General features: G+C 41.5%; 1 protein-coding gene across 7 annotated transcripts in view; it reads left to right on the forward strand.

The window, feature by feature from the left end:
* LOC132396621 (protein WWC2-like) overlaps nt 1-25,377 on the forward strand; it is a 248,051-nt gene that overhangs the window by 88,626 nt on the left and 134,048 nt on the right. For 6 of the 7 annotated variants that reach the window (XM_059974319.1, XM_059974317.1, XM_059974323.1 and 3 more), the window contains one exon: nt 23,749-23,858. The exons of the other annotated variant lie outside the window; for it this stretch is intronic. In XM_059974319.1, the coding sequence (XP_059830302.1) occupies nt 23,749-23,858 (110 nt within the window). The remainder of the gene's footprint in view (nt 1-23,748; nt 23,859-25,377) is intronic. 7 annotated transcript variants of the gene reach the window in all.

Genomic DNA, 25,377 nt, shown 5'->3' on the forward strand with positions numbered 1-25,377 from the left:
ATGGTGCATTGAGGTAATACAAAGGGAAAGCAATAACAGAGTGCAGAATAAAGTATTATAGGTACAGAGAAATTGCAGGGCAGGCAGATAATAAGGTGCAAGGCCATTGCAAGGTAGATTTTGAGGTCAAGAGTCCATCTTATCATACAAGTGGCTCATAAAAGCAAAATAGAAGCCGTCCTTGAGCCTGGTGGTACGTGTTTTCAGCCTGATGGGAGGTCAGAGAGGTGAGAATGTCTGGGTGAGTGGGTAATCTTTGATTGTGTCTGTGCCATTACTGAGGCAGCAGAAAGAGTAGACAGAGTCCATGGAGGGGAAGCTGGTTTCCCTGATGTGTGGAGCTGTGTCCACAACACTCTGCAGTTTCTTGCAAAGAGTTGCTGTACTAACTTGTGATGCATCCAGATCAGATGCATTCTATGGTGCAGCTATAAAAGTTAGTGAGGATCAATGGGGATATTCCATATTTATTTTGCCTCCCGAGGAAGTTGTGAAGTTGTTGTACATTCTTGGTCACAGCGCCTAAGTATGTGTTGAGATCATTCTAGAATGGAGTTAAAAGTCAACGACACTTATTTGGAGTTACATAGAAATCAGATCAGGTAGGATGACACATTTCCTTCTCTGAAGGGAATTGGGGCACCCAAATAGATTTATGACAGGTTATAACTACTAAAACCAACTTTTTTCCACTGTTTTTCAAAATCAGCTCTTTTAGAGCCACTAATCCAAGCATCTACGTATTAAGGAGATACACAAGACTGCAGATGCTGTAATCTGGATTTTAAAAAGGCAACCTCAGTGGGTCAGACAGCCTCTATGGAGGTAAAGGGGTAGTCAAAGTTTCAGGTGAAGACTCTGCATCTGATCTGAGAGTATAGAGGGCAGGTAGCCAGGATTAAGAGGTGAGAGAGAAAGGTGAAGCAGGGACTGACAGATAATAGGTAGAACAGTGTAATGAGATGAGAGATGATGGCAGGTGGAGGAATAGGAAGGGTGAAGTATGAAGGTAGAAGCTGATAGGTGAGAATTATGGTTGTTGAATTTTCTAATTTAATCCTCCCCACCTCCCTCATCCTTTTCTCACTCCTAATCTCACTCCACCTTTACTATCACCTCCTCGTCAACCTGCTCCACGATTGACCCCTCCATAGCAAATCACAGGTGCAAGCTTACCACATTGACCTTTCCATCTGCCATGAAAGGCGGGCTTTCCTGGTGGCCACACGCCTTAATTCTACTTCCCATTCACATTCTGATATGTCTGTCCATGGCTCCCTCTCTTGCCATGATGAGGCCACCCTCAGGTTGGAGGAGCAACACCTCATATTCTGTCTGGGTAGCACTGACCTGATGGTATGAACATTAAATTCTCTAACTTCCGGTAATTTCTACCCCCTTGCCCTTCTTTCTTTTCGGTTCCCCATTCTGATTCCCCTCCTTCCCCCTTTTCTCCTCCTCACCTGCCTATCACCTCCCTTTGGTGCCCCTCCTCCTTCTCTTTCTCCCATGGTCAACTCTCCTCTCCTATTGGACTCCTTCTTCTTCATCCCTTTATCTTTCCCATCTATCACCTCCCAGCTTCTCACTACATCCCCCCCCCATCTCCCACCCACCTTCTCTCTCACCTACTACTTGCCAGTTTGTACTCCTTCTACTCCCACCCCTCCACCTTCTTATTCAAGTTTCTACCCCCATCCTGATCCAGTCCTGATGTAAGGTTTCATCCTGAAATGTCGATAGCTTGCTCCCTTCCAAAGTTGCTGCCTGACTTGCTGAGTTCCTCCTGCATATTGTGTTTGTTGTTCTGGATTTCCGGAACCTCTTGTGTTTGTATTTGAAGGTGTCCTCTACATTTCCTGTGAAGTGGCAGCAATGGGAACAGGTTCAAGGGCACATTCCTACTTGTTTCACATCTGCTTGCTTTCAAATGCCTCTCACGATCTTACTTTACTTTTGCAAGACTAAGGTCAAACAAAAATATTTTATTACTACCTTTCATGTCCACACTAGAATGCACCAATATGCTAGTAGTTTTTTTGAGCTGTTGACATTGCTATAGTGTTGCATACATGATAGCTGATTTTAATTCAGTCAAGGAAGACCAAGGCATTGATAAAGAAAGGGAGAGTAGAACTCGGAGACAAGCCAGACTGAAAGATTAAAGTAGGCTGTAAAATTTTCTATAGATCCATTGAAAGAAAAGGAATTAGCAAAAGTGTGATTGATGTAGGCTGAGCTTGAGGAAATTATATTGGGGATGTAATTTCAAAGATAATATAAAAGGTAATTTCAAAGATTATATCATAAGAAAATGGGACAGGAATTAAAAACAATTTTTGTCTTTGTTATGAAGTTAGATGCAAATTATCACTTGGGAATAGGTCTAAAGAGAAGAGCTGAAAGCTAGAGCAAGTGAAGGGAATATTTTTGGAGAAATAATGGGACTGAAAGCCAATAAATCTCTCTGACTCAATTACAGAGGTTTTAAAGAGGTCACAAAGGAGTTAAGATTTAGGAGCAGAATCAGACTATTCAGCCCATTGAGTCTCTTTCAAAATTCCCAAAGATGAGAAGGTAGCTTGTCTGTATTTAGGAAAGGAGGACAAGAGACAATGAACTAGGGGCTTATGAGCTGGATATTAGTGTTAGGGGAAATGCCAGAATCAATCATTAAAGACTTGTTAATGTGGCAGTTGGAAAATGGAGATATGAACATAGATTTATGAAAGAAAATTCATGTTTTAGAGGTTGTATTTAGAAAAATAGAGAGGGGCAAACCAGTGAACATGAGATATTGGGGAATTCATGTGGTCTCTGCTTATGTGTTACGAAAAAGATTTGGATTCAGAACCAGGTTTATTCTCACTGATGTATGTCATGATTTTTTTTTGTAATGAGAAGAGGGCATGTTCTAGGTGGTGAATAAAATTAGAACAGAAAGATTGGGGTAATCTTCTGGAGCTGATTGTGGGTGCTTCAGGGATTGATGGCCAAGTCCACAAAATTTCACACAAATGATAGTGATATCTTTGAGGACCAAGTGATAAAAGATCCAAATTTGTTGATGATACAGACTTGGGAGGCAGTTTGAGGATGCAAAGAGGCTTCCAGCAGATAAAGACAAACTAAGTCAATTGGCCTGGACATGACAGTGGGAATAAAATAGGGTAAAACACGAGACCATCCACTTCGGTAGAAAAAATAGAAAAATTAACAAGATTTGGAAAGAGTTGCTGTTCAGAAAGACAGGGTGACCTTACATATGAAGGCAGGGACTCCCAACCTGGGGTCCACAGCTCCCTTGCTTAATGGTATTCGTTCATGGCATAAAGAAGGTTTAGAATGCCTGATTGAAGGTTAAGACTGGTACAATAAACAAGAAGAAACGGACATGACCTTTGTTGCAAAGGATATGTTTGCATGACCAAAGGCACCTGACTGGAAATATATGGTGAAGAGTTTACATGGACTATTGTGTATAGTGTAGGTCTGATGTCTCTAAGAAAATAAACATTTGGGGTGAAAGAAGTAGAGTAAAGATTCACAAGTTTCAATGCTGGGATAGGGGAAATTCCCTAGGAGGGGAGATTAAGTATTCAGGGGCTCAACTTTGGAAGAATCAGGTCAAAGTTCAAATTTCAAAGTAAATTTATTATCAAAGTACTGTACATATATGTTACCATATACTTCTGTGAGATTCATTTTCTTGTGAGCATTCACAGTAGATACAAAGAAACAGAATCAATGAAAAACTGCAGACAACAAAGACAAACAACCAATGTGCAAATATAAGAAGAGAAAATAATCATAAATAAGTATTAAATATCAAGAATATGAGTTGTAGAGTCCTTGAAAGTGAGTCCATAGATAGTGGAACCAATTCACTGTAGGAGTGAGTGAAGTTATCCCCTCTGGTTCAAGAGCGTGATAGTTGATAACTGTTCCTGAACTTGGTGGTGTGGGTCCTGAGGCTCCTGTACCTCTTTCCTGATGGCAGTAGCAAGAAGAGTGCATGGCCTGGATGATGGAGGTCTTTGATGATGGATGTTGCTTTCGTACGGCAATGCTCCTTATGGATGCACTCTGTGGTAGGGTGGGCTTTACCACCCACCCACCCCCATGGAGATAGGCTACTAAAAACATTCAGCTTGTTTATATAACTGGAAGGATAAATGTAGGGAGGATATTTCCCCCAGCTAAGGTGTCATGAACCCAGGGACACAATTTCAAGTAAGGGTTCTGCTATTCAGATCAAATGAGAAGAAATTTCTTCCCTCCAGAGACAGTGAATCTTTGACTTTGTACTTGGCCTGCAGTGATAAACTGAATTGTATGTTCAAGTCAGAAATTGATAGATTTTTGAGTGTTGGGGGAATTGAGACATGTGGCAGTTTATGCAGGAAAATGGCGCAGAAGAAAAACCTTTATGAAAGTCTACTCCTGATCCTATTTTGTATGTACATACCAAACTCCTACAAATAATAATGTGGGTCAAGCAAATATCTGAATATCTTTTGCATGGTAGCTTTAATACTATTTGGATTTGGGCAGACTGAAGAAACATGATAAAAAGGTAATATTAAATTATGCATTTTGTTTTTATATTCTTCATCCAATTGTTTCATAATAGCTAATGTGAGTGGGATGAAGAGGATTGTGTTGAATAGCATTTGGGACCACTTGGAAGCCGAATTCTTCATGCCCTGTGCTGAATTATGGATGAGTACAGCACAGAAAGAAGCCATTCAGACCATCAAACTGCTTTATTAACTGCTTCACTAAATTGTCCAATATTCTTGAATGATTTGAGCAAAAACACCCCGGTTTCCTTTCCTGAGTGGCAGGGTGCAGATTCGTCTCCACCAAAGGAGGTATAAGGCACTCCTTCCCTCCACTTACTTGCAGGTCACTACCAGGCAATATGTAGCACCTGCTTAGCCCCCCGATCTGGGTCACATGAGGCTAGGGGAGTAGGTTCTGGATGGTCGTATGAGCAGCTGGTGCATATCACAGCTTCTGGTTACGTGACTAATGATTCCAGGCAGACAGTCTCTGAAGGGTTTTGATAATGGCTGGGGATCACCTGTCCAGTAAAGACACTACCCACATGAAGGCAGAAAAATTGCCAAGAATAATCATGGTTCATAGGCCATGATCGCCTACATCAAATGACACAGCACATAATGATGATGACGGTGTTGATTTTCTTTTCAAAATTACAGGTTGTGTTCCAATAACTTTTGCTACTCTTGGCTTAAGCACCATCTTGGGTACTAGCCTACAAAGTACCCAGGACATATTTAGGGAGCGGTGACTCAGAAAGGCAGCGTCCATTATTAAGGATCTCCAGCACCAAGACCATGCCCTTTTCTCATTGTTACCATCAAGTAGGAGGTACAGAAGCCTGAAGGCACAGACTCAATGATTCAGAAACAGCTCCTTCCACTCTGCCATCCAATTCCTAAATGGACATTGAATCTTTGGACACTACCTCACTTTTTAAAATATATACAGTATTTCTGTTTTTGCACATTTTAAAAAATCTATTTAATACTGTATATGTAATTGATTTACTCATTTATCTATTATTATTATTTTATTTATTATTACTTTTCTCTGCCAGATTATGTATTGCATTGAACTACTGCTACTAAATTTCACGTCACATGCCGGTGATAATAAACCTGATTCTGATACTACAAGTACACCTCACACTTTACAGCATTGAATTTTATCAGCCAGGTGTCCATCTATATTCTAGTTTGCCTGCTTTTCCTTGAGAAGCAGTACAGTTCGCCTCATTATTTATAAAACTTGTAGGCTTTGTCTGACCCAAACAATACAGAACTGAACAAGGTCCTGACGAAGGCTCTGACCTGAAACACTGACGCTGTTTCTCTCCCTGTAGTTGCTGCGGATATTTCCTGTATTTTCTGTTTTACAGTTGAATGTGACAACTGCTTGAAATATTCCATGTTTATACAGCACTAAGGTAAACAGTGGATTGTAAAGAAAGCAGTCACATCAGCGCTTTACATATAATTTATTGCAGATGATATCAAAATATCAAACATTATCAGATTACATGCCTTCAGTCAAGTGAATAGAATTTTAGACTTGTTCTCTTGTCAGTAGGTAAGAGGATATATGTAATCGTTATAAACACTTAAGTATCTTTGGTATTATGAGTGGAACGTTTGACTACAAAATCAAAAAAAAAACTAAGTGATGCAAATATTCAAAAAATTGCAGGGTAGAGAGCAAGAAGAACAAATTGTGTTATTTTTTGGTTTTATGAAACGTGTTAAGCAGGCAAGGAACAATGAGAAGCCAGAAAGACCAAGGGAGGGAATTTTGTAGATTTGGATCTGAAAGATGGAAAATGGGAAAAAAAATATTTAGAGATGCACCAGGTGCCTAAATTGCTGGCTTGTAGAGATTTTGTACGGCTGGAAGCAAATTTGGTGAACTCTGAAGTCGCCTTGCTGGAAACTACTGTTCATTATTGACCCGGGGCAATTAGCTGAAGCGGAGTTGGTGGAGATTTAGTGCGCAAACAGTGAGCTCCTACAAGATATAATGTGGAACAGGCAATTACCTGAATGCATTTTGTGTGGTAGCTTTGTATGCAGTTATGGCTGGCAGACTTTTGTAAACTGGCCAGGAGGTATTAGAATATTCAAATTTAGAGTTGATATGAGGTAGGAGTTACAGCTTTCTCATATTCTACTACATCAATCCCTGCACAGTCTCCACAGTACTTCCAAGGTGAGGTAGTATTGGCATCAAAGCATGTTACACTTGTGGAAGCAGGTGATCTTGGTGATAGAATGAGTTTGTTATCAGAAGCCTTATGTCAGCTCAAATAGGGCACCAAGGCTTAAAAGGTCTGATTCAGTTTTAGACAACTTACAGGGAGAAAATCAGTCGGTGGCTAGAAGAACAAGTAGGTAATGTTAAAAAGGTTTCAGAATCTTTGGTATCATAAGTGGAATATTTGAGTAAAAACAAAGAACTGAATACAAATCTTTAACAAATTATAAGTAACAGGCAAGTGGATAATTAACAGTAATATAAACCCCATACAGATATTAACAATAGATTTTATAAGGTGCTCAGTAGAAATGGACTAAGGAGTAGCCTATTGGGACCTTCATGACTGCTCCACCATGCCACAGGATGAGGAGAAACAAATTCAAGCTCAAGTTTATTATCATTCAGCTGTACAAATGTACACTGCTAAATGAAACAACGTTCCTCCAGACCAAGGTGCACAGTACAGTACATATGACTCCCGCACAACACATAAAGTAGTATTACCACAAATAAATTAGCATATACTAAGGTGCATCTGTGATAAAAAGTAAACAATATAATGCTACTGGTGTTTCATATGTGATGAGACCTGGGTGATGGCAGGGAGTTCATTAATCTCATGGCCTGGGGTTTCCCATACCAACAGTCGATTGATACCTCGGTACATCCTGTCTGATGTTAGGCAGTCAAAGGGATTGCTGGACGGATGGGAGGGATCATCGACAGTGTTAAGGGTCCTGTGTATAAATACTTCTGATAAATATCTCTTGATGGGTGGAAGAAAGTACCCAACGATCCTCTCAGCAGTTCTCGTAATATTTTGTAGGGACCCTTGCAATTCTTGTACCAGATGGTCAAGTTTCTTTCAATGGTGCTTCTGTAAAAATTGGTTAGACGGGGACAGAGGTAGCCCCGCTTGCTTTAATGCATGGGAGCTTCATCACTTTCAGGGCCTACTCAAAGTTGCTTGCTATACTGTCTTGGATATATCAACCGTCCTTCATCATGGCTACATCCAAATCCATAAACTCCATCTCAGTTCCATTGTCCAATCTGATCACTCTATGTGGCTAACTCAAGTAACGTCCCAGGTACAACCGCACCGAAAATCAATCTCAAGTAGCCACTTGTTAAATATCTTAGAAAGCCGTTTGAAATGATGATTACAAAGTAACGGTCTCTAGCACTCACTACCCCCAGCCAGAAGGTAGCCTGACTTTTCCTCCCTTGAGCTTTGCAGGCTACAGGACTTTGGGGGCCTTCAACACCTGACAGCGGTTTGAACATGACCTGGTCTTTTATAGGGCTGAAAGAATGTGCAATAAATTCTGGCCTGACCAACAAACTACCATATTCTGTAAGTTAATATACTGTATATTTAAAATATGATAAATCTTGCCTTGATTTGCAGAGCAAGAATGCTGAATCTAGTTTTCTTTTAACCCCATTGATTATAGTACCAACACTATCCAGCTGTTTTTATCTTGAAAATAAAGATGAACTTTATTTGTCACATGTACATCAATTCATGCAGTGAAATACAATGCTGGTAAATGCGAGGCCATCCACTTTGGAAGGAAACTTGAAAGAGCAGATTATTATTTAAATGGTAAAAAATTGCAGCTTGCTGCTATGCAGAGGGACTTGGGAGTGCTTGTACATGAATCACAAAAGGTTGGTTTGCAGCTGAAGCAGGCTATCAAAAAGGAAAATGGAATGTTGGACTTCATTGTTAGAAGGATTGAATTTAAGAGCAAGGAGGTTATGCTGCAACTGTATTGGGTATTGGTGAGGCCGCACCTGGAGTACTGCACATGGTTAGAAACATAGAACATAGGAAACCTACAGTGTAATACAGGCCCTTCGGCCCACAAGACTATGCCAAACATGTCCTTAGTTAAATTACCTAGGGTTACCCACAGCCCTCTATTTTTGTGAGCTCCATATGCCTGTCTGGGAGTCTCTTAAAAGACCCTATCATACCTGCCTCCACCACCGTCGCCGGCAGCCCATTCCACACACTCACCATGCTCTGCATAAAAACTTATGCCTGAAATTTCCTCTGTACCTACTTCCACGCACCTTAAAACTGTGCCTTCTTGTGCTAGCCATATCAGCCCTGGGAAAAATCCTCTGACTATCCACAGTTCTGGTCTTACTTGAAGGATATACTGGTCTTGGAGGCAGTGTAGAGGAAGTTCACCAGGTTGATTCTAGAAATCCTATTTCATAATTTTATGTGAACACCTGGAAGAAATACACTTGGTCGTAAGGAGAACATACAAACTCCTTACAGACAACAGTGGGAAATGAACCCTGATATTCCGATTAGTGGCGCTGTCAGGCATTATGCTAACAACTACAATACCATGTTAACCTGGGCATCATTTTGATATTAGCATTAGAATAAAATGAGTTACAGTCAGATTAACCAGTTCAGTGAAAATGGGGGGAAACAATGACCTAAGACTGGAGGAGCAGGTCCTTGATACTAAGGGGAAACTTTGACAACTAAAACAAGGTAAAACACCACAGCTTTGTCACCGATACCATAGCACAAGCTAAGAGATCAAAATTTACCATCTCAGCCTCAGAAATGTATCAGTGAAAGCACTGAATATGAAAATTAGGGAGCTTTTTGGTTTGAATGCACTTTTTACCTTCAGTTTTTATGTTTCATACCTTTTTAATAGGTCACCTTTTAATCTTAATAGAAAATGTGTCTCGCCATTCTAACCTCTACATCACTCCTTCGATTCCTTGTTCGACTACGCTTGCTTTTCCTACGGAAACGTCTCCAGAAAAAAAAGGAAAACATTAACTTTCCAAATGAGAATTTATTAACTGGAAGGCATTTTTCTTTTCATTGTTCAAGTTTAGATCAATGCCACCTGAGTTTGAATGTATTCTTTTTGCATAAGATACCAGCTTTCCTCAGAACTGGGTTGGGTTGAATTTGTAGTCGTGGTGTTCCAGAAATGTGACCCATCACTATCTCCACTCTCCGGCTGTTTCTATGAAACAGTCCACCATCATGCTGTAGGGCATAGGTGTCAAACTCAAGGCCCGCGGGCCATATCTGGCCCGGCGTACAATTATATCCGGCCCGCGAGATCATTTTAGATAGATATATTATTTTAATTATTAATGGCCCGTCGATATGAAGCCTATGATTGTAAGTTAATACCAATCATAAAAATAATGCTTGCTCAGCAGTCTTCTTCATAAGAAATGGAATTTGTGAAGTGAAACACTTTGTAGTTATAACAGAGACTGAGACACATGAGAACAGGCTGAAAAAAAGGAGGCAATGAAAGCTGCGTTCGCATGCTGCCCGACTGATCCGGCCCGCATGAAGCTGCATTTTGCCCAATCTGGCCCGTGACCTAAAATGAGATTGACACCCCTGCTGTAGGGTGACAAAATGGAATTCCAGTGATGCTTGCTACATCACATTTTGACTGGCTGCTCCTGTGATAATGGCACAAATGTCATTGATTGCATACACAGAGAAAGGCCTCCTGCTCCCATTTGCCAAAATGGGCATTGCCTTGCCATGTGCACAAGCGAGTGATTTAAGTGGCAATCAGGCCCTATTCCCTATTCTCAGTAAAGATCCCTATTCTCAGTAATTCTAAAATGCCTGTGCTCAATTGAATCCATGCCTAAGTCGGCCATTGCAATCCTACTTGCATTGTTCATTCTCAACTGAACCTTCATTAACCCTCTGAGATTGAGAATCCATAATAATTGCTACCCTTTGTACAGAGAATTAGTTCCTCTTCTCAGATTTTTCCTGAGACATTATCTTGTCAAAGAAAAGAATTTCTCAGCATTTACTTTGTCAACCTTTCTCTAAATAATGTATGTCTTGTGTTGATTTGACACTTTCCTAATCACCAATGAGTATAGGTGAGTGTTCTGCAGTTGCACTGTGTAAAGTCTTGAGCTAACACATTGCTTTAGCCCAACTTTAGTACAAGTTTTCATTGTGGTAATGGAGAACAGAGATCCATTAACAGCCTGATTGCCACTTAAATTGCTCGCTTGTGGACACGGCAAATCAATACATATTTTTGCACTTAACCAGGAACCCTCTCCTAAGCAGCCCCTTCCAGTGACCAGCCGAATGCTGATCTTATTTTCCATCAAGTGAATATCAACTTCCATCTTGAAGGAAACAGATCAACTGTTTCCGCCAACTTTGCAAGCATTGAATTCAAGATTATAGCTATTCACAAGTTTCTCCTCACATTTGCCCTGTATCTTGTGCAGAATATTTTCAACCTGTCTCTCCTAACCATTCTATCATTTTGCTAGTGGATAAAATCTGCACTTATTTATAAAAAAAAGGAACTCAGAGATACAGGAATATTGCAGGAGTGTAATGCTGAGGCAAAAGATCAGTCTTGATCTTCATGAATAGCAGTGCAGTCGTAAGGAGCCAAATGGCCTACTGCTGCATTGACTTTTCATTCTCTTCTTTACGATCATCCTTTTTAGCCTGAATAAATCATTCATGATTTTCAAAGTTCAAACTAAATTTATTACCAAATTATGTATATGTTATCATATACTACCCTGAGATTAATTTTCTTTCAAGCATTCACTGTGGAACAAAGAAATACAATAGAATCAATGACAAACTTCACACAAGGACGGACAACAGCCAATGTGGAAAAGAAGACAAACTGTGCAAATAAAAAAAACAAGTAATAATAATGATATTTAATATTATTGATAAATGCAGAAAATGCCAAGAGAAACCAGAAACAATCCGACAAATTACAGGATCCTGCGCGGTATAACTCAATCTGATTACATACACAGACACAATCAAGTGGCAAACATCATTCACCAAAATCTTACTATAAAATAGAAACTCATAAAAGACACCATACCTGACTATAAATACAAGCCTGATCCAGTTTTAGAGTCAGAGTCCTTCAATTTATATTACATCCGATCTATATACAAACAATCCATAATAACTGTCAGGATATAATATTACAGGATAAACAAGCAAGGCAGCTTGCTTAATAGATATAGCCATTTCAAACACACGTAATGTATAGAAATAAATAAGTGAAAAACACCAGAAAAATGCAGAATTAAAAGAGGACTTTGAAAGACTACGGGGTATACATTGTCCCAATAGTAATACCTACAACTGTGTCATTCCAAAACCACTACACAACAGCATTGAACAGTTCGGCCTGTACAGCAATATTTATGTAGTACTCCAGCAAGCCACAACACTGAACACCACTAATATAGTCTGAAGGTTACTAGCAATTAACAAAATGAGTGTGCTTGGCTTTGCCGCTACCTCAGATTTTACCAGTTCGAGCTGAGAAAACAAACAAATAAGTAAATAAGTAATTATGAGAACATGAGTTGCAGAGTCCTTGAAAGTGAGTCTGTAGGTTGTGGAATCAGTTTAGTGTTGAGGTGAGTGAAGTTATCCATGCTGGTTCAGGAGCCTGCTGGTTGAAGGGTAATAACTATTCCTGAACCTCATAGTGCAAGACCTAAAGCTCCTATACCTCCTACCCAGCGAGAAGAGAGTATGACCTGGATGGTCAAGCTACTTGATAATGGATGCTGCTGTCAGTGGTAGCTTTGTCTAATCTCTCAGCCATCCTAGCTGCAAGTAAAACCAACCCATCCTTTCCAACTAAACCAACAGTTGAAATTCCTCATTCCCGGACCATTTGAGTAATCTTTTCTCCACCTTCTAGGACTTTAATATCCTTGCTAAAGTGTGGCAACCACGATTGAACACAACATTCCAGATGCACTATTTTGTAGGGATGCTACATACACTCCCTTGATTTGGACTCTACCCCAGTTAATAAATCTTTGTCTTCCATATGCTGAACTAACCACTTTAGCAAAACGTCCTTGCACTTTTAATTACATGTAAATGCTGTTAGTATGCACATCCTTTACCACACTGGCTTTTCTTTCTAGCAGAATTTATCACTTTGAATATCGAAATTTCAAATGCCACTCTATTAAAATAGTGAGGTTGTGTTTATGCGTTTACAGACCATTCAGACATCTGATGCGGAAGGGAAATAACTAATCCTAAAAACCGAGTGCCTTCATACTCCTGTACTTCATCCCTGATGATATTAATGAGAAGAGGGCATTTGGTGGTGAGGGTCCTTAATGATGGACACCACCTTCCTGAGGCACCACCATTTGATGGTGTTGCTAACTGAGTCTACAATGGTCTGCAACATTTTTCAATCCTATGCATTGGAGCCTCCACACCAGAAAGTGATGCAAAAAATAAAAATACTCGGCTGTGCATCTGCAGAAATATGCTTGAGTATTTGGTGACCTACCATATCTCCTCAAACTCCTAACAAGGTATTGCCACTGATGTGCGTAGTTCGTGATTGTATCATATGTGGGGATCTGAGAAATATTAATGACCAGGGACTAGAAGCTTTTCACCTTTTCCACTGCTGACCCCTCAGTCAGGATGGGAGTTAAATCCCTCGACTTCCCCTTTCTGATATTCCCATTCATTGGAAATATTCAGCCAGAAAGGGACGAATAGTAACCACAGTCCCAATCAGCTTAATAGTCTCAATAGGGTGAACTGAAAAAATATACTTTTAATAAAGCTGCAGGTGTTGGAAATCTGAAACAGAAACAGAAAATGCTGGAACTACTCAGCGTGAAACCAGGCTGTTCATGTTGAGGATGGGCAGAAAGTTCCAGAACATCCTATCTCCTGGTTTCTTTTTGGATGCAGTGGCATCCAAGCAGACATGATTGACAGTAAAGCAGTGGAGTAATGGAATGGAATGGTCAGGAGCCTATCAATTGGATGCAACCATGTATAAAAAGGTTCAGACTTTGGTCAAACGCAGTGATCTTCTGTGGAATGTTCCCTACTCACATCATTATATAGTACGGTTCTTCAGCTGAACACACATTTGCATGTGTATTTTGAGACTGACTGGTGTCAGTCTGGCTGGCCAATTAAAAGATGTTCTAAGGTTAATGACTGGTGTGAAAGCTTCGGTGCTCTGTTTTGGCTGTGAAAGGCTTTCTTGGTGTGCAGAGTAGACATGAAAGAAGCTATTTCCCCAAGCTGAATATCATTGTGATACAAAATTTAAATACAGCAGGAAAGTGTGCACCGAAGCAGCACAAGTAGTTGACTGTTGTAAGTTTCTCGGCAGACAGCCTCATATACAAACTACCTCAGAGTCCTGCTTGTTCTCAACTTGGTATACAAGAAGAACAACTGCTCACATTAAAGGAACAAACAAGGGCCCAATGCATCATGGGTAAAGCCCTCCCCACCATCGAGCACATCTTTACAAAATACTGTTATTGGCAATAGCTTCAGTTCCTGCACAGTGGCACAGCCAGTGAAGCTGCTGCCTCACAGATCCAGTGTCCCAGCTTCGAGCTTGACCCGTCCTGCTGATTGTGTGGAGTTTGCACGTTCTGCCTTTCACCACAGTCTTCCACCAGATGCCCCAGTTCACTCACACGTTCCAACATACGTGCCATCAGACTGATTAATTCATGCTGATACAATTGTATTTCTCTGTTATATTGACTGTCCTGTTGTACGTACTATTTATTATAAATTACACATTTAGACTGAGACGTAACGTATAGATTTTTACTCCTCATGTATATGAAGGATGTAAGTAATAAAGTCAATTCAATTTAAGATGTGCAATTTAGTTAGTGTCAGGTGGTAGGGTGGAAATACGTCTCTACCAAAGGAGGGGCAAGACTCTCCTTCCCTCCACTAGCCTGCAGGTCCCCCTTGGGCAAGGTGGAGCACCTGCTTAGCCTCCCCCCACCCCCAATCAGGATCACATGAAGCCATGGGAGCAGGTGCTGGATGGTCCTATGAGCAGCTGGTGCACATCACAAGTCCTGGTAACATGACCACTGATGCCAGACAGACAATATCTGAAGAGTATTGATAATGGCTGGGGTCACCTGTCTTGTGAAAACATTGGCCAAAAGAAGACAATGGCAAACCACCTCTGTAGAAAAAATTTGCCAAGATCAATCGTGGTCAGTGGACCGTGATTGCCTATGTCATATGACATGGCACATGATGATGATGATGAAGAAAATGTAATTGGTTGGCGTTAGCTGTACCTGTGATGTAGGTGAAAGGTAAAATCTGGGAAGTAGTTGATGGGAACGTGGGAAGAGGAGAACATGTCAATGATGAGTAGGTGTAAAATGATTGTCAGAGATTGGAGAGATTAGCTTTATTTGTCACATGTGCATCAGAACATCGAAATATATAGTGAAATGCATAATTTGGAATGTGGGAGGAAACAGGAGCAGCCAGAGGAAACCCACATGGTCGGCTAAGAAGTACAGAGTCCTTCCAGACAGTGGCGGAAAACAAACCCCGACAGGTGATCTCCTGTGCTGTAAAGTGATGTGCTAACCACTATGCTGGCCCATGGTATGATACCTGGAGGACTCAATACAAGATTCTGAATCTACCTTCCATTCCAGAGGTGGCCAGTTTCATCTCCTGCAAGAATTGGGAAGATAAAACTGCTCCTTTCCCCATGTGGGTAGCACTGACTTATGGCTGTGTGCTGCCTCGGTCCATTCCCTTTAACTTTATTGAATAGAAAACAAATACTTGGGGCAGGATGACCTACTCTTGCTTCTCTTCCTTATGTTCTCAAGGAAATACATTGGTGTCAGTCAGAATGTCAGGAGAGTTGGCAGTCCGTGCAAAACATTGAGATGTAGGAACGTGTCTTGGAATGTGTCTTTACATCAAAGAAACAAGGCCTTTGGCCTACTTGCAGTGACAATCATCCAACCTACACTAATCATACTTCCCTGCATTAAGTCCACTCACACTATATCTTCCCGTTCAGACACCTGTATAAATGTCTCTTGAATGTTATTATTGTTCCTGCCCAGCTTCTCCTGGAGGCTCATTCCAGAGACCAACTACATTTGTGTGAAAAATTTACCTCTTTATACTTCCTCTCTCTCATTACTACTGGGGATAGGCTGCCGATAGCAGCTTGCCAGAGTCTTCTAATTTGGGCCAGTCTTTCAAGTTGTCCCCAGGTGTAACCCATCTTTGAAGATCCTTCCTCTCCCAGAGATGAGGTCTCTGGGGCGTTTTTTGATGTTTCTGTAGCTCTGGGTTTTGACAGGATTGTGTTTCTAGCCCCATACCCAACCCTCCTCCTTTCTCAGCTAGGCTTGAGACAGTCCATGGCAGAGTTTTAAAGCTATGGCTTTCCCTTAATTTTATATACCTCTCATCACTTTACCACCTCCATTTCAAGGCAAACAGACTTGATGCAAGTATCTAATCATGTGGCAGCAATTCAATGCATAACAGCATGCAGACATGGTCAAGAGGTTCAGTTGTTCAGACCAAACAGAAGAAATATGATCTAAGAGACTTTAACTGTGGAATGTTTGTTGGTGCCAGATGGGGTGATTTGAGTATCTCAAACTGCTGATTTCCTGGGATTTTCATACACAACAGTTCCTAGAATTTGCAGAGAATGGTGCAGAAAACGAAAAAGCACATCCTGTGAGCAGCAGTTCTGTGAGGGAAAATGCCTTGTTCATGAAAGACGTTAAGGGAGAACGGCCAGACTGTTTCAAGCTGACAGGAAGGCAACAGTATCTCAAATAACCACACTTTACAACAGTGGTGTGCAGAAGCGCATCATTGAATGTACAATACGTCGCATCTTAAAGTGGATGGGCTACAGCAGCAGAAGTCCATGAACATACATTCAGTGACCACTTCATTAGGTAAAGGAGGTGCCTAATAAATTGACCACTGAGTGTGAATCCTGTTGTAACATCGAGCAATCTCCACTGTCCCAGCATCAACAAGTGTTAGTTGCAAGTGTTGACTGATTGAGATTGCTGTGAAATAAGTGTTGAGAGTAAAGGCACATGAATCTTGTGGTGCAGTTGATAAGTTGTCATTGAACGTCCTGCACCATGTCCAGGTTCAAAGAGCTAGACTCCTGGAATTATTCTCCATGGCCCTTTGGAGCAGATGTTAAAGGGCCTTCATCTCCTTTCTGTTACGTCCAGTCAGCTGAACTTGCAAAGACGTTGGAGCTGGTTTCATCTCAGAGTGTGTTAACTCTCACTGCCTGACATATTTGGTCCGTCTATGACACAGCTGCTCTGACCACTATTCAGCTTCTCTCCTTTAAGAGGTGCACGCAAACCCTTAGGACAGCCAAGTCTTGCCTTAGCTGGGGCTAGCAAGTTGTGTTATTGAGGCTCCCTGCTGATACCTGGTGACGTGTAAATCCAATCAACTAGTACTGACTGCATGGAAGAGGCCTTTTAATGAGCAGGCCTGCCCAAAGTTGGCATGGCGCTGGCCTCACAATCAATGGACGTGGGTCAGTCACGCATCAAGATCCCTGCACTCGGCTGTCCAATGCAGCCCCCACTGTTTCTATGTTACTCTACTCTTTATGCAATCCTGGGTGCAATTAAAATTCATATCAGCAGGAAAGAAAGCTAGAGACAGGTGAAAGGATCGTTAGAGTGATGGTATTCTAGTCTTCATGGCGCACCGAATACCACAATGACCCCAAATGTTCTTAGCAGGAGACATTTTCTTTTTAGAAACACTTAATTCTTCCATAATTAATTGTCAGCCGGATGTCAAGGATTCTGTGAGCTTGTATCACATGTTGATTAATCTTCCAGTGTGACACACACAAAATGCTGAAGGAACTCAGCAGGCCAAGCAGCATCTATGGAAAAGGAATAAACATTCGGCGTTTCAGACTTTGTCAGGACTCTGTGTGTTACTCTGGCTTTTTGCATCTGCAGAATCTCTTGTATTTGTGTTCATCTTCTGGATCCTGGATTGTAAAATCAAAATCAACAGTGGGTGACAAAATATGCACCCACACACTAGCAATACACAATGCCATGAGATCAGCTTCAGAACCAGTGTCTCTCTCTCCATGGTTTCCTCCCACTTAAGAACGTGGCAATGATCCAGCAAAGAGGAGATAGACCCTGTAAAGGAGCGCATTGTATGCAACCTGGCATTTTACATTTATCGTCATTGGGGTACTCTCTACGGGAAGCACATTTTGTTCTGCATTCCTTTTGTCTGAGTGACATTCAAGTTATTACTGACGACCCTTTGGCATTAGTCGAGTTTAGTAGATTACTAGAAATCACTGTTACATGACCTGTGTCAAACGCTTTACCAAGTTATTCATTAACCTCTCTGGTTTAATACACAATAAATTCAGTCTCGCTGTGGCGTGACTTTATGAATAATTTCTTAATGGTTCAGGGCACTAAATTTGATTGCAATGAAGCATTCTAATTGGTGGAGACAGTGGCAACTCAAAGGGCATGTTATTTTATTTACGGCCGATGAAGGGTTGCTGTGTTGTACAAGTCATCGGGCATTCCTGGCATACCACTTGTCTAATTTTTAACATTTATTGTAGATATTTATAACCGAGTGCAGATTCCAGCTTGCCAGGAATGCAGAAACAAATAATAATTCTCTGCAGAGCATGGTGTGGTAGAGAAGAGATCACCCTGTGAGAGTGGTTGAGGAATTGCATTAAAGGAGTGTGCTTGCAGAATTCTCCACAATAACAGCCTTGCAATGAGCGCTCCTCTTCCTTTCGAGCTCTCTTTCCCTGTGAAGTGAATTTCCTGCTAAAGATCTCTAAAAAGACAGGGAGAGCAGGAAGGAAAACAAGGGAGCCCAAAGGATTGCATTGTCTGTAGCCTCTAGTGGAAAGTCTGCAGCTTTTGACAAGTAACACACACAAAATGCCGGAGGAACTCAGCAGATCAGGCAGTGTCTATGCAGAGGAATAAAGAGTCAACATTTTGGACTGAGACCCTTCCACAGGATTTCAGCTCCAAACAGCGACTCTTTATTCCTCTCCATAGATGCTGCTTGACCTGAGTCCTTTCAGCATTTTGCGTGTTTGTTGCTCTGAATTTACAGCATCTGCAGAATCTCTTGTGTTTCAGTTTTGACTTGACGATCAGAGATTCACTACTTCATGAGAACTCTGACGTCATGTTAGTGGGATGATGGATAGTGGAGTTTGTTGGGATTAGGATATCAGTAAATAAGAGTACGTCTGGAAGAAGGTATGTCCACATTGTTGAAAAATTCTCATGGGGTGCTTTAAAATTAGCTGCATGAGACCTTTGAGATAGTGTTTTACTTGTTGCAAGTTCCACCATCCAGTGAAGATTCCCTGTAAATACTTGTTTCCCACAGTATTTTGAATTTCAGAGACTAAATAAGAAACAAATTTGCAAAGATCCAAAGAGGAGAGATGTTAACCCAACTGGTGAAACAGTAGGCAGGCGGTCAGTGGAAATTTTTGGTGTTTCACAATTATGGATTTTTCAGGAGTAAAAAGGATCCTGAAGTCTGAAATTAAAATAGAAAACGTTGGAAACACTTAGCTATTCGGGCAGTGCCTGGAGAAAGTGAAACGTAATTAATGCTTTGTGTTGAAATTGGAGCAGTAACAGGCCATATGACACCTCATCGAGAGCAGAGTTTATCTTCTGCCTTTGAGTCATTTTCCAGCACTATTTCAATTTCCCTTAACACCTAAAAATCTCTCAATCACTCCTTTGAATAAACAGAATTTTAGAGCTTCCAAAACTCTCTAGGCCCTCTGCGAAATAACCTACCTCCTGAAGTAGGTTCTTTACATAGAGAGTGGTGGGTGTGTGAAACGCCCTGCCAGGGGTAGTGGTAGAGGCAGATACATTAGGGGCATTTAAGAATCTCTAGAATAGGCACATGGATGATAGAAAAATGGAGGGCTATGTAGAAGGGAAGGGTTAGATTGATCTTAAACTAGGTTAAAAGTTCAGCACATCATTGTGGGCTGAAGGGCCTGTACTGTGCTGTAACGTTCTGTGTTCAAATACGGCGATTTGGCCTAATTGTACAGTTTTATGTGATCTACATTGATGCTTTGCAGTCTGCATCTTCTCACTATGCTGGGGTGGCGGAGAGAGAGTTGCTGCCTCTCAGCTCCTGTGAGACCTGATCTACGGTGTCCTATCCCAGGGATGTGTGGCTTGGTAGATTAACTGCCTTGAAGTTGAGGTGAGTGGCAGAATCTGGGGGAAGTTGATGGGAGTAAAAATGAAATGGGTGCTTGAAAGGTTTGCACAGAGTTGGTGAGCTGCAGTGCCTGTATCCATGCTATAGGACTCTCAGACTCTATTTAATTTCCCCCAGTCGTTCATCATAGCTTCTTGATTAGCCAGGGCATCAAAGTGTATGGGGAGAAGGCAGAGGAGTGGGGATGTCTGGAAGAATTGGATCAGCCATGATTGAATGGTGGAGCAGAGTTGATGGGCTGAATGGCCTACTTCTGCTCCTGTATCATATGGTTTTATCAAAAGATAAGCATTTAACAAAAAGAGAAATGGAATGACATGTTGATCTACACATACTAGCCGAATATTGTGTGACCTTATGCTGTATGCTTTCACAGCCAGGTATCTTGTTTAGCTCCTAAAATGAACAGGCACTTGGCATCATCATTCATAATTCTACATCCGCGCAGTCAGTGAACTCCCTGTAAAGCTGTTGCAAATGTGAGAAGGAATAATGAATTGCAGTGCACAGATTTCTGTGATGTGATTGTTTGTCTGGAGTCAGGGTAATATAGTTACATTACTGTGCAAAAATCTGAGGCACATATATATAGTGTCTAAGACTTTTGCACAGCACTGTAGTAGTTTTACATTGCTACCGTCAAAAATAAAAAGTTCATGACATCTGTAAGTGATGATAAACCTGATTCTAATATGGGTCTCTATTGTGGAGTGAGAATGTGAAGGGGAAGGGAGAGGGGAGGGAGTGGGAAGCACCAGATTGTCACTCTGTGATGATCAATAAACAAATTGTTTGGAAGCAAATGACCTTGCTTGGTACCTCAGGCTTGGTTGTGTCTGCACCCACAGCAAGCCCACCCCTGGCACTCCTTCTCTGCCACTGTCCCACATCCCTCCAGCGGTAATCCACCTTTGCCATTCCCAACATCCTTTGCTCCTGCCAGATTTAAGAGCTCACTCCCCGCTTCGCGTTGACAAATACAGAACTGTGCAAAAGTTTTAGGGACCCTAGCAATATATTGGTGCCTTAGTTCTTTGGTACAGAACTGTATACGTAACAAAAGCAAGACAAAACTCAAGGTAAAGAGATATGGAGATATTGGTATAAATATGATAGGTTTTTAAAAATCTCTTTTATATCATGAAAGTGTGGTACCTGAAAAAACAGATTTTTGTTAGCTTGTTAGGGTCTCATTTTCCTTTTTTGTTCCTTATCTGCCTCTATCTATCCCCAGCCGCTACTGTCTCCTGGCTTGACCGTTGTATTCTAAGGCTGTGTCCTCTGATCCTGGATTCTCCCACTGCTGAAAACATAATCTCAATATTCACTTTATCTAGGCCTTTCAATATTTGATGTGTTTGAATGAGATTCCACCCCCTCCCCATTATTCTAAACACCAGGTAGTTCAAACCCAGAGCCATCAAACACTCCTCATACGTTAACCCTGTCAACCTACACCCAATAGTTTTAGACTCCCTTACCATGGGAAAAAGACTGACCATCCATCTTACCTTTACCCATCTTTACTTTATAAAACTCCAAAAAGTCACCCCATAAACTCCCACACTCCAGGAAAATCAATCTCAGGCTCCTGAAATTTTGGGATAATACCCTTCCTCAATCCCGATGCAGGGTCTGAACCTGGGAATATTGACCATTCCCTCTGTCTCTACAATACATCGCCTGTCCAATGAGTTCCTCCAGCAGTCTATTGCTTCTTGCTGATCCCAGCATGTGCACCCTCCTGTGCCTTCAGCTGTCCAATCTCTTCTCTTCTATTTCCACACCTCAGACTGGGGGGCAGCTTAGCCCATTAGCCCGCCAACCTGCACATCTTTAGGATGCTGGAAGAAACCATGTTGCATAGGGGGAAATCTCAGAACAAGCAAGCTCCACATAGACAGTGCCCGAGATCAGGACTGAACCTGGGTCAGGGGTGCTGTGAGGTAGAGGCTTTAGCAGCTGTGTCACTATAAGAAATCGTCTGCAACAAACCCTGGGGCTTGGCCTCACTAAGAATGTGCACCAGCAACTCTGCTTCCCCCTGAGGCTATGGACAGTTGCCATGTCCTCATTGACTCTTACCAATTTTTAATTGATGCACCAAAGAAAGCTTTCCATCTGGACCTGGTTCCATCTGTCCATCTTCTGTTTCTTCACTTGGATCTACCTGTCACCCGCCAGCTCCTGCCTCATCCATCCTTCTCACCTCTTTCAACTAGCTATTTCCCCTCTGCACTCTCCATCCTAATGCAGTCCTGTCCTGCTACACTGAAAATCCCTTTAGCTCCATGGATACCCACTGAGTTCCTCCAGCAGTTCGTATTTTTACAGTAAGGGATGTGTTCATGGGCATGTGAAAGCGAACAAATTGAATGGCAACACAAACAAAATGCTGGAGGAACTCAGCAGGCCAGGCAGCATCTAGGAAAAGAGTACACTTCACATTTCAGGCTGAAACCCTTCATCAGGACTGGAGAAAAAAAGCTGAGGAGTAGATTTAAAAAGTGGGGGCAGTGGAGAGAGAAATACAATGTGATGGGTGAAACCTGAAGGGAGAGGGGATGAAGTAAAGAGCTGGGAAGTAAATTGATGAAAGAGAGAAGACCATGGAAGAAAGAAAAGGGGAGAGGAGCACCAGAGGGAGGTGGTGGGTGGGCAAGAAGATAAGGTGAGAGAGGGAAAAGGGGATGGGAAATGGTGAAGAGGGGGTGTGGAATTACCGAAAGTTCGAGAAATTGATGCTCATGCCATCAGGTTGGAGGCTACCCAAACGGAATATAAGGTGTTGTTCCTCCAAGCTGAGTGTTGCCTCATCACGCCATGGATAGACATATCGGAATGGGAATAGGAAGTGGAATTAAAATGGGTGGCCACTGGGAGATCCTGCTTTTTCAAGCGTACGGGACATAAGTGCTCGGCAATGCAGTCTCCCAATCTACATTGGGTCTCACCAAACACAGTAAATGACCCCTTACAGACTCATAGGTGAAGTGTCGTTTCAGCTGGAGGAACTGTTTAGGGCCCTGAATGGTAGTGAGGGAGGAGGTGTAGGGGCAGGTGGAGCACTTGGTCCACTTGCAAGGATAAGTGCCAGGAGGGAGGTGAGTAGGGAGGGACAAATGCACAAGGGAGTCATGTAGGGAGTGATCCCTGTGAAAAGCAGAATGTGGGCAGGGGGAGGGGGAAGATATGCTTGGTGGTGGGATCCTGTTGGAGATGGTGGGAGTTTCGGAGAATTATGTGCTGGGATGCAGAGGCTGGTGGGGTGGTAGGTGAGGACAAGAGGAATGCTATCCCTGGATGGGGCAAGAGCAATAGTATAAGCAGGGAAGCAGATTACTCTGAGGGCCAGCATAGACTCAGTGGAGCAAATGGCCTCCTTTTATATAGTTAGCAAATATGATGTTGTTGGGCCAATGCCATTATTGGAATTGAACAGCAGCTAAACAGAGCTAGTCCTGAAACTTAACTGTACGAGGATTGGAGAAAAGTGATAAATTAATGACACACACATCTTTGCATGAATAAATAAAAAAAATCCCTTTCTGAATTCTTTCCTGCATTCCTCCTGTATGATCTGAATTACTCAAAGATGCTTTCTTCAAAATGGCTATATAGAATACCGCACTTGGGGAATGTTAATGTAAAGCATTGCGAAAGACTTGAGAATTTTTTGCACGTCACTAAGTTACTTAGAGTGAAATAACATTAGAGCAAACAATTTTTATCAGTCAACACCCTTAACTAACCATTATTTTTTGTGTCTGTTTCAGATTTACGAAACCCCTGACATTTGCAGATTGTGTGGGGGATGAGCTCCCTTTGGGTTGGGAGGATGCCTACGACCCACAGATTGGTATCTTTTACATTGACCACATCAACAGTAAGTGCTTCATGCAAAGCTGTGTTTACATTTCAAATATCACAGTTCAAACTAAATTTATTACCAAAGGACACATATGTTACCATATGTTACCATATGCTAGCTTGAGATTCATTTTCTTGTAGGCATTTACAGGAAACAGCACAATAGAATTTTATGAAAAACTATACCTAAACAGATCGAGGCTGACAATCAACCAATGTGCAGATGAAAAAAGTCTGTGCAAATAAAAATGAGTACTGAGAACATGAGTTGTAAGAAGTCCTTGAAAGGAGGCTTTATGCTTTTGAATCAATTTAGAGTAGTGGTGATTGAAATTATTCACACCAGTTCACACCAGTTCAAGACCCTGATGGTTGTGTGGTAGTAACTGTTCCTGAACTTGGTTTGGTGGGACCTAAGGTTTCTGTACCTCCTGCCTGATGGTAGTAGTGAGAAGGGAGCATGGCCTGGATGATGGGGGCCATTGACAATGGATGCTGCTTTCTTGTGGCAGGGCTTTATGTAAATGTAGTCAAGCTAGAGAGGACTTTGCCTGTGATAGAATGGGCTGTATCCACCACTTTCCATAGCCTTTCTGTAACTGGACATTCTGTTCCATGAGCCTTCGCTCATTGTAAAGAGTTTTCATTCTTTTAAGATATGACACTGAACGTCTTTATCCATAAGGAATGTTACAGTGAAATAATGCGCTGTTTAAAAACAAAAAGAAAATGAACACTCTAGCTACATTGCTGGTCCATCAGAAATGTGTTCAGTTAGAGGATATATACCTGAATGGATCAACCCATCTTTTTCTTTCCATTTCTGTTCTCTGGTGTTTGGAGTTTTAAAGAGTTCTGGTTTCTGTGACGTGATCTTTGAGTAACTCCATTGAATGTGTGAAGTTTCCTCCATAACTTTACCACCTCTAATCTTTTCTTCTCCAATGCTCATCTAATGAGTCCTCCTTTGCATCCAAACTGTTTTAAGAATCTTTCATTCCCTTTTGCCCATTATAAGTCAACACCATTTTCAACCAGACTGAACTGATTTTGCATTCTTTCTTCTTTTTGAGAGTGAATGCTTTCTGTGAGTCGCTCACTGCAAGCACAGTTCAAAACTGTATTCCTCTCAAAAGCATTTTGCAAGTTGTGGATTAGAAAAACATAAATGATACTAATTTTTAAATTATTGCAATAATTTGCTACATGCCAGTGCTTGTGAAATGCATAAGGTGCTGGAAACTCTGAGAGGCTGTCTACACATAACACTTTATTAAGCTGTCCTTTAAAAAAAGATCTATTGTGCGCAATATTCATCTGGTACCTTCAGTGCTGAGCTCTGTTTCAATAAAATTTCCGCATGTTGAGCTTTTTAACATGCATTTTCTCATAGAACATATTTTCCTATCAGATTAAAAGCCTTAATTCCGCATGTGGTACCACGTGTGATTGTCAGCCAGCTTTGCTGAGCTGTATAAATTAGTGGGTACTATTTTTCATTTTCTACAAAAATAAGCTTGAAAATTACATTTGCT

Source organism: Hypanus sabinus, chromosome 7, assembly GCF_030144855.1.
Source record: "Hypanus sabinus isolate sHypSab1 chromosome 7, sHypSab1.hap1, whole genome shotgun sequence".
Classification (NCBI taxonomy): domain Eukaryota; kingdom Metazoa; phylum Chordata; class Chondrichthyes; order Myliobatiformes; family Dasyatidae; genus Hypanus; species Hypanus sabinus.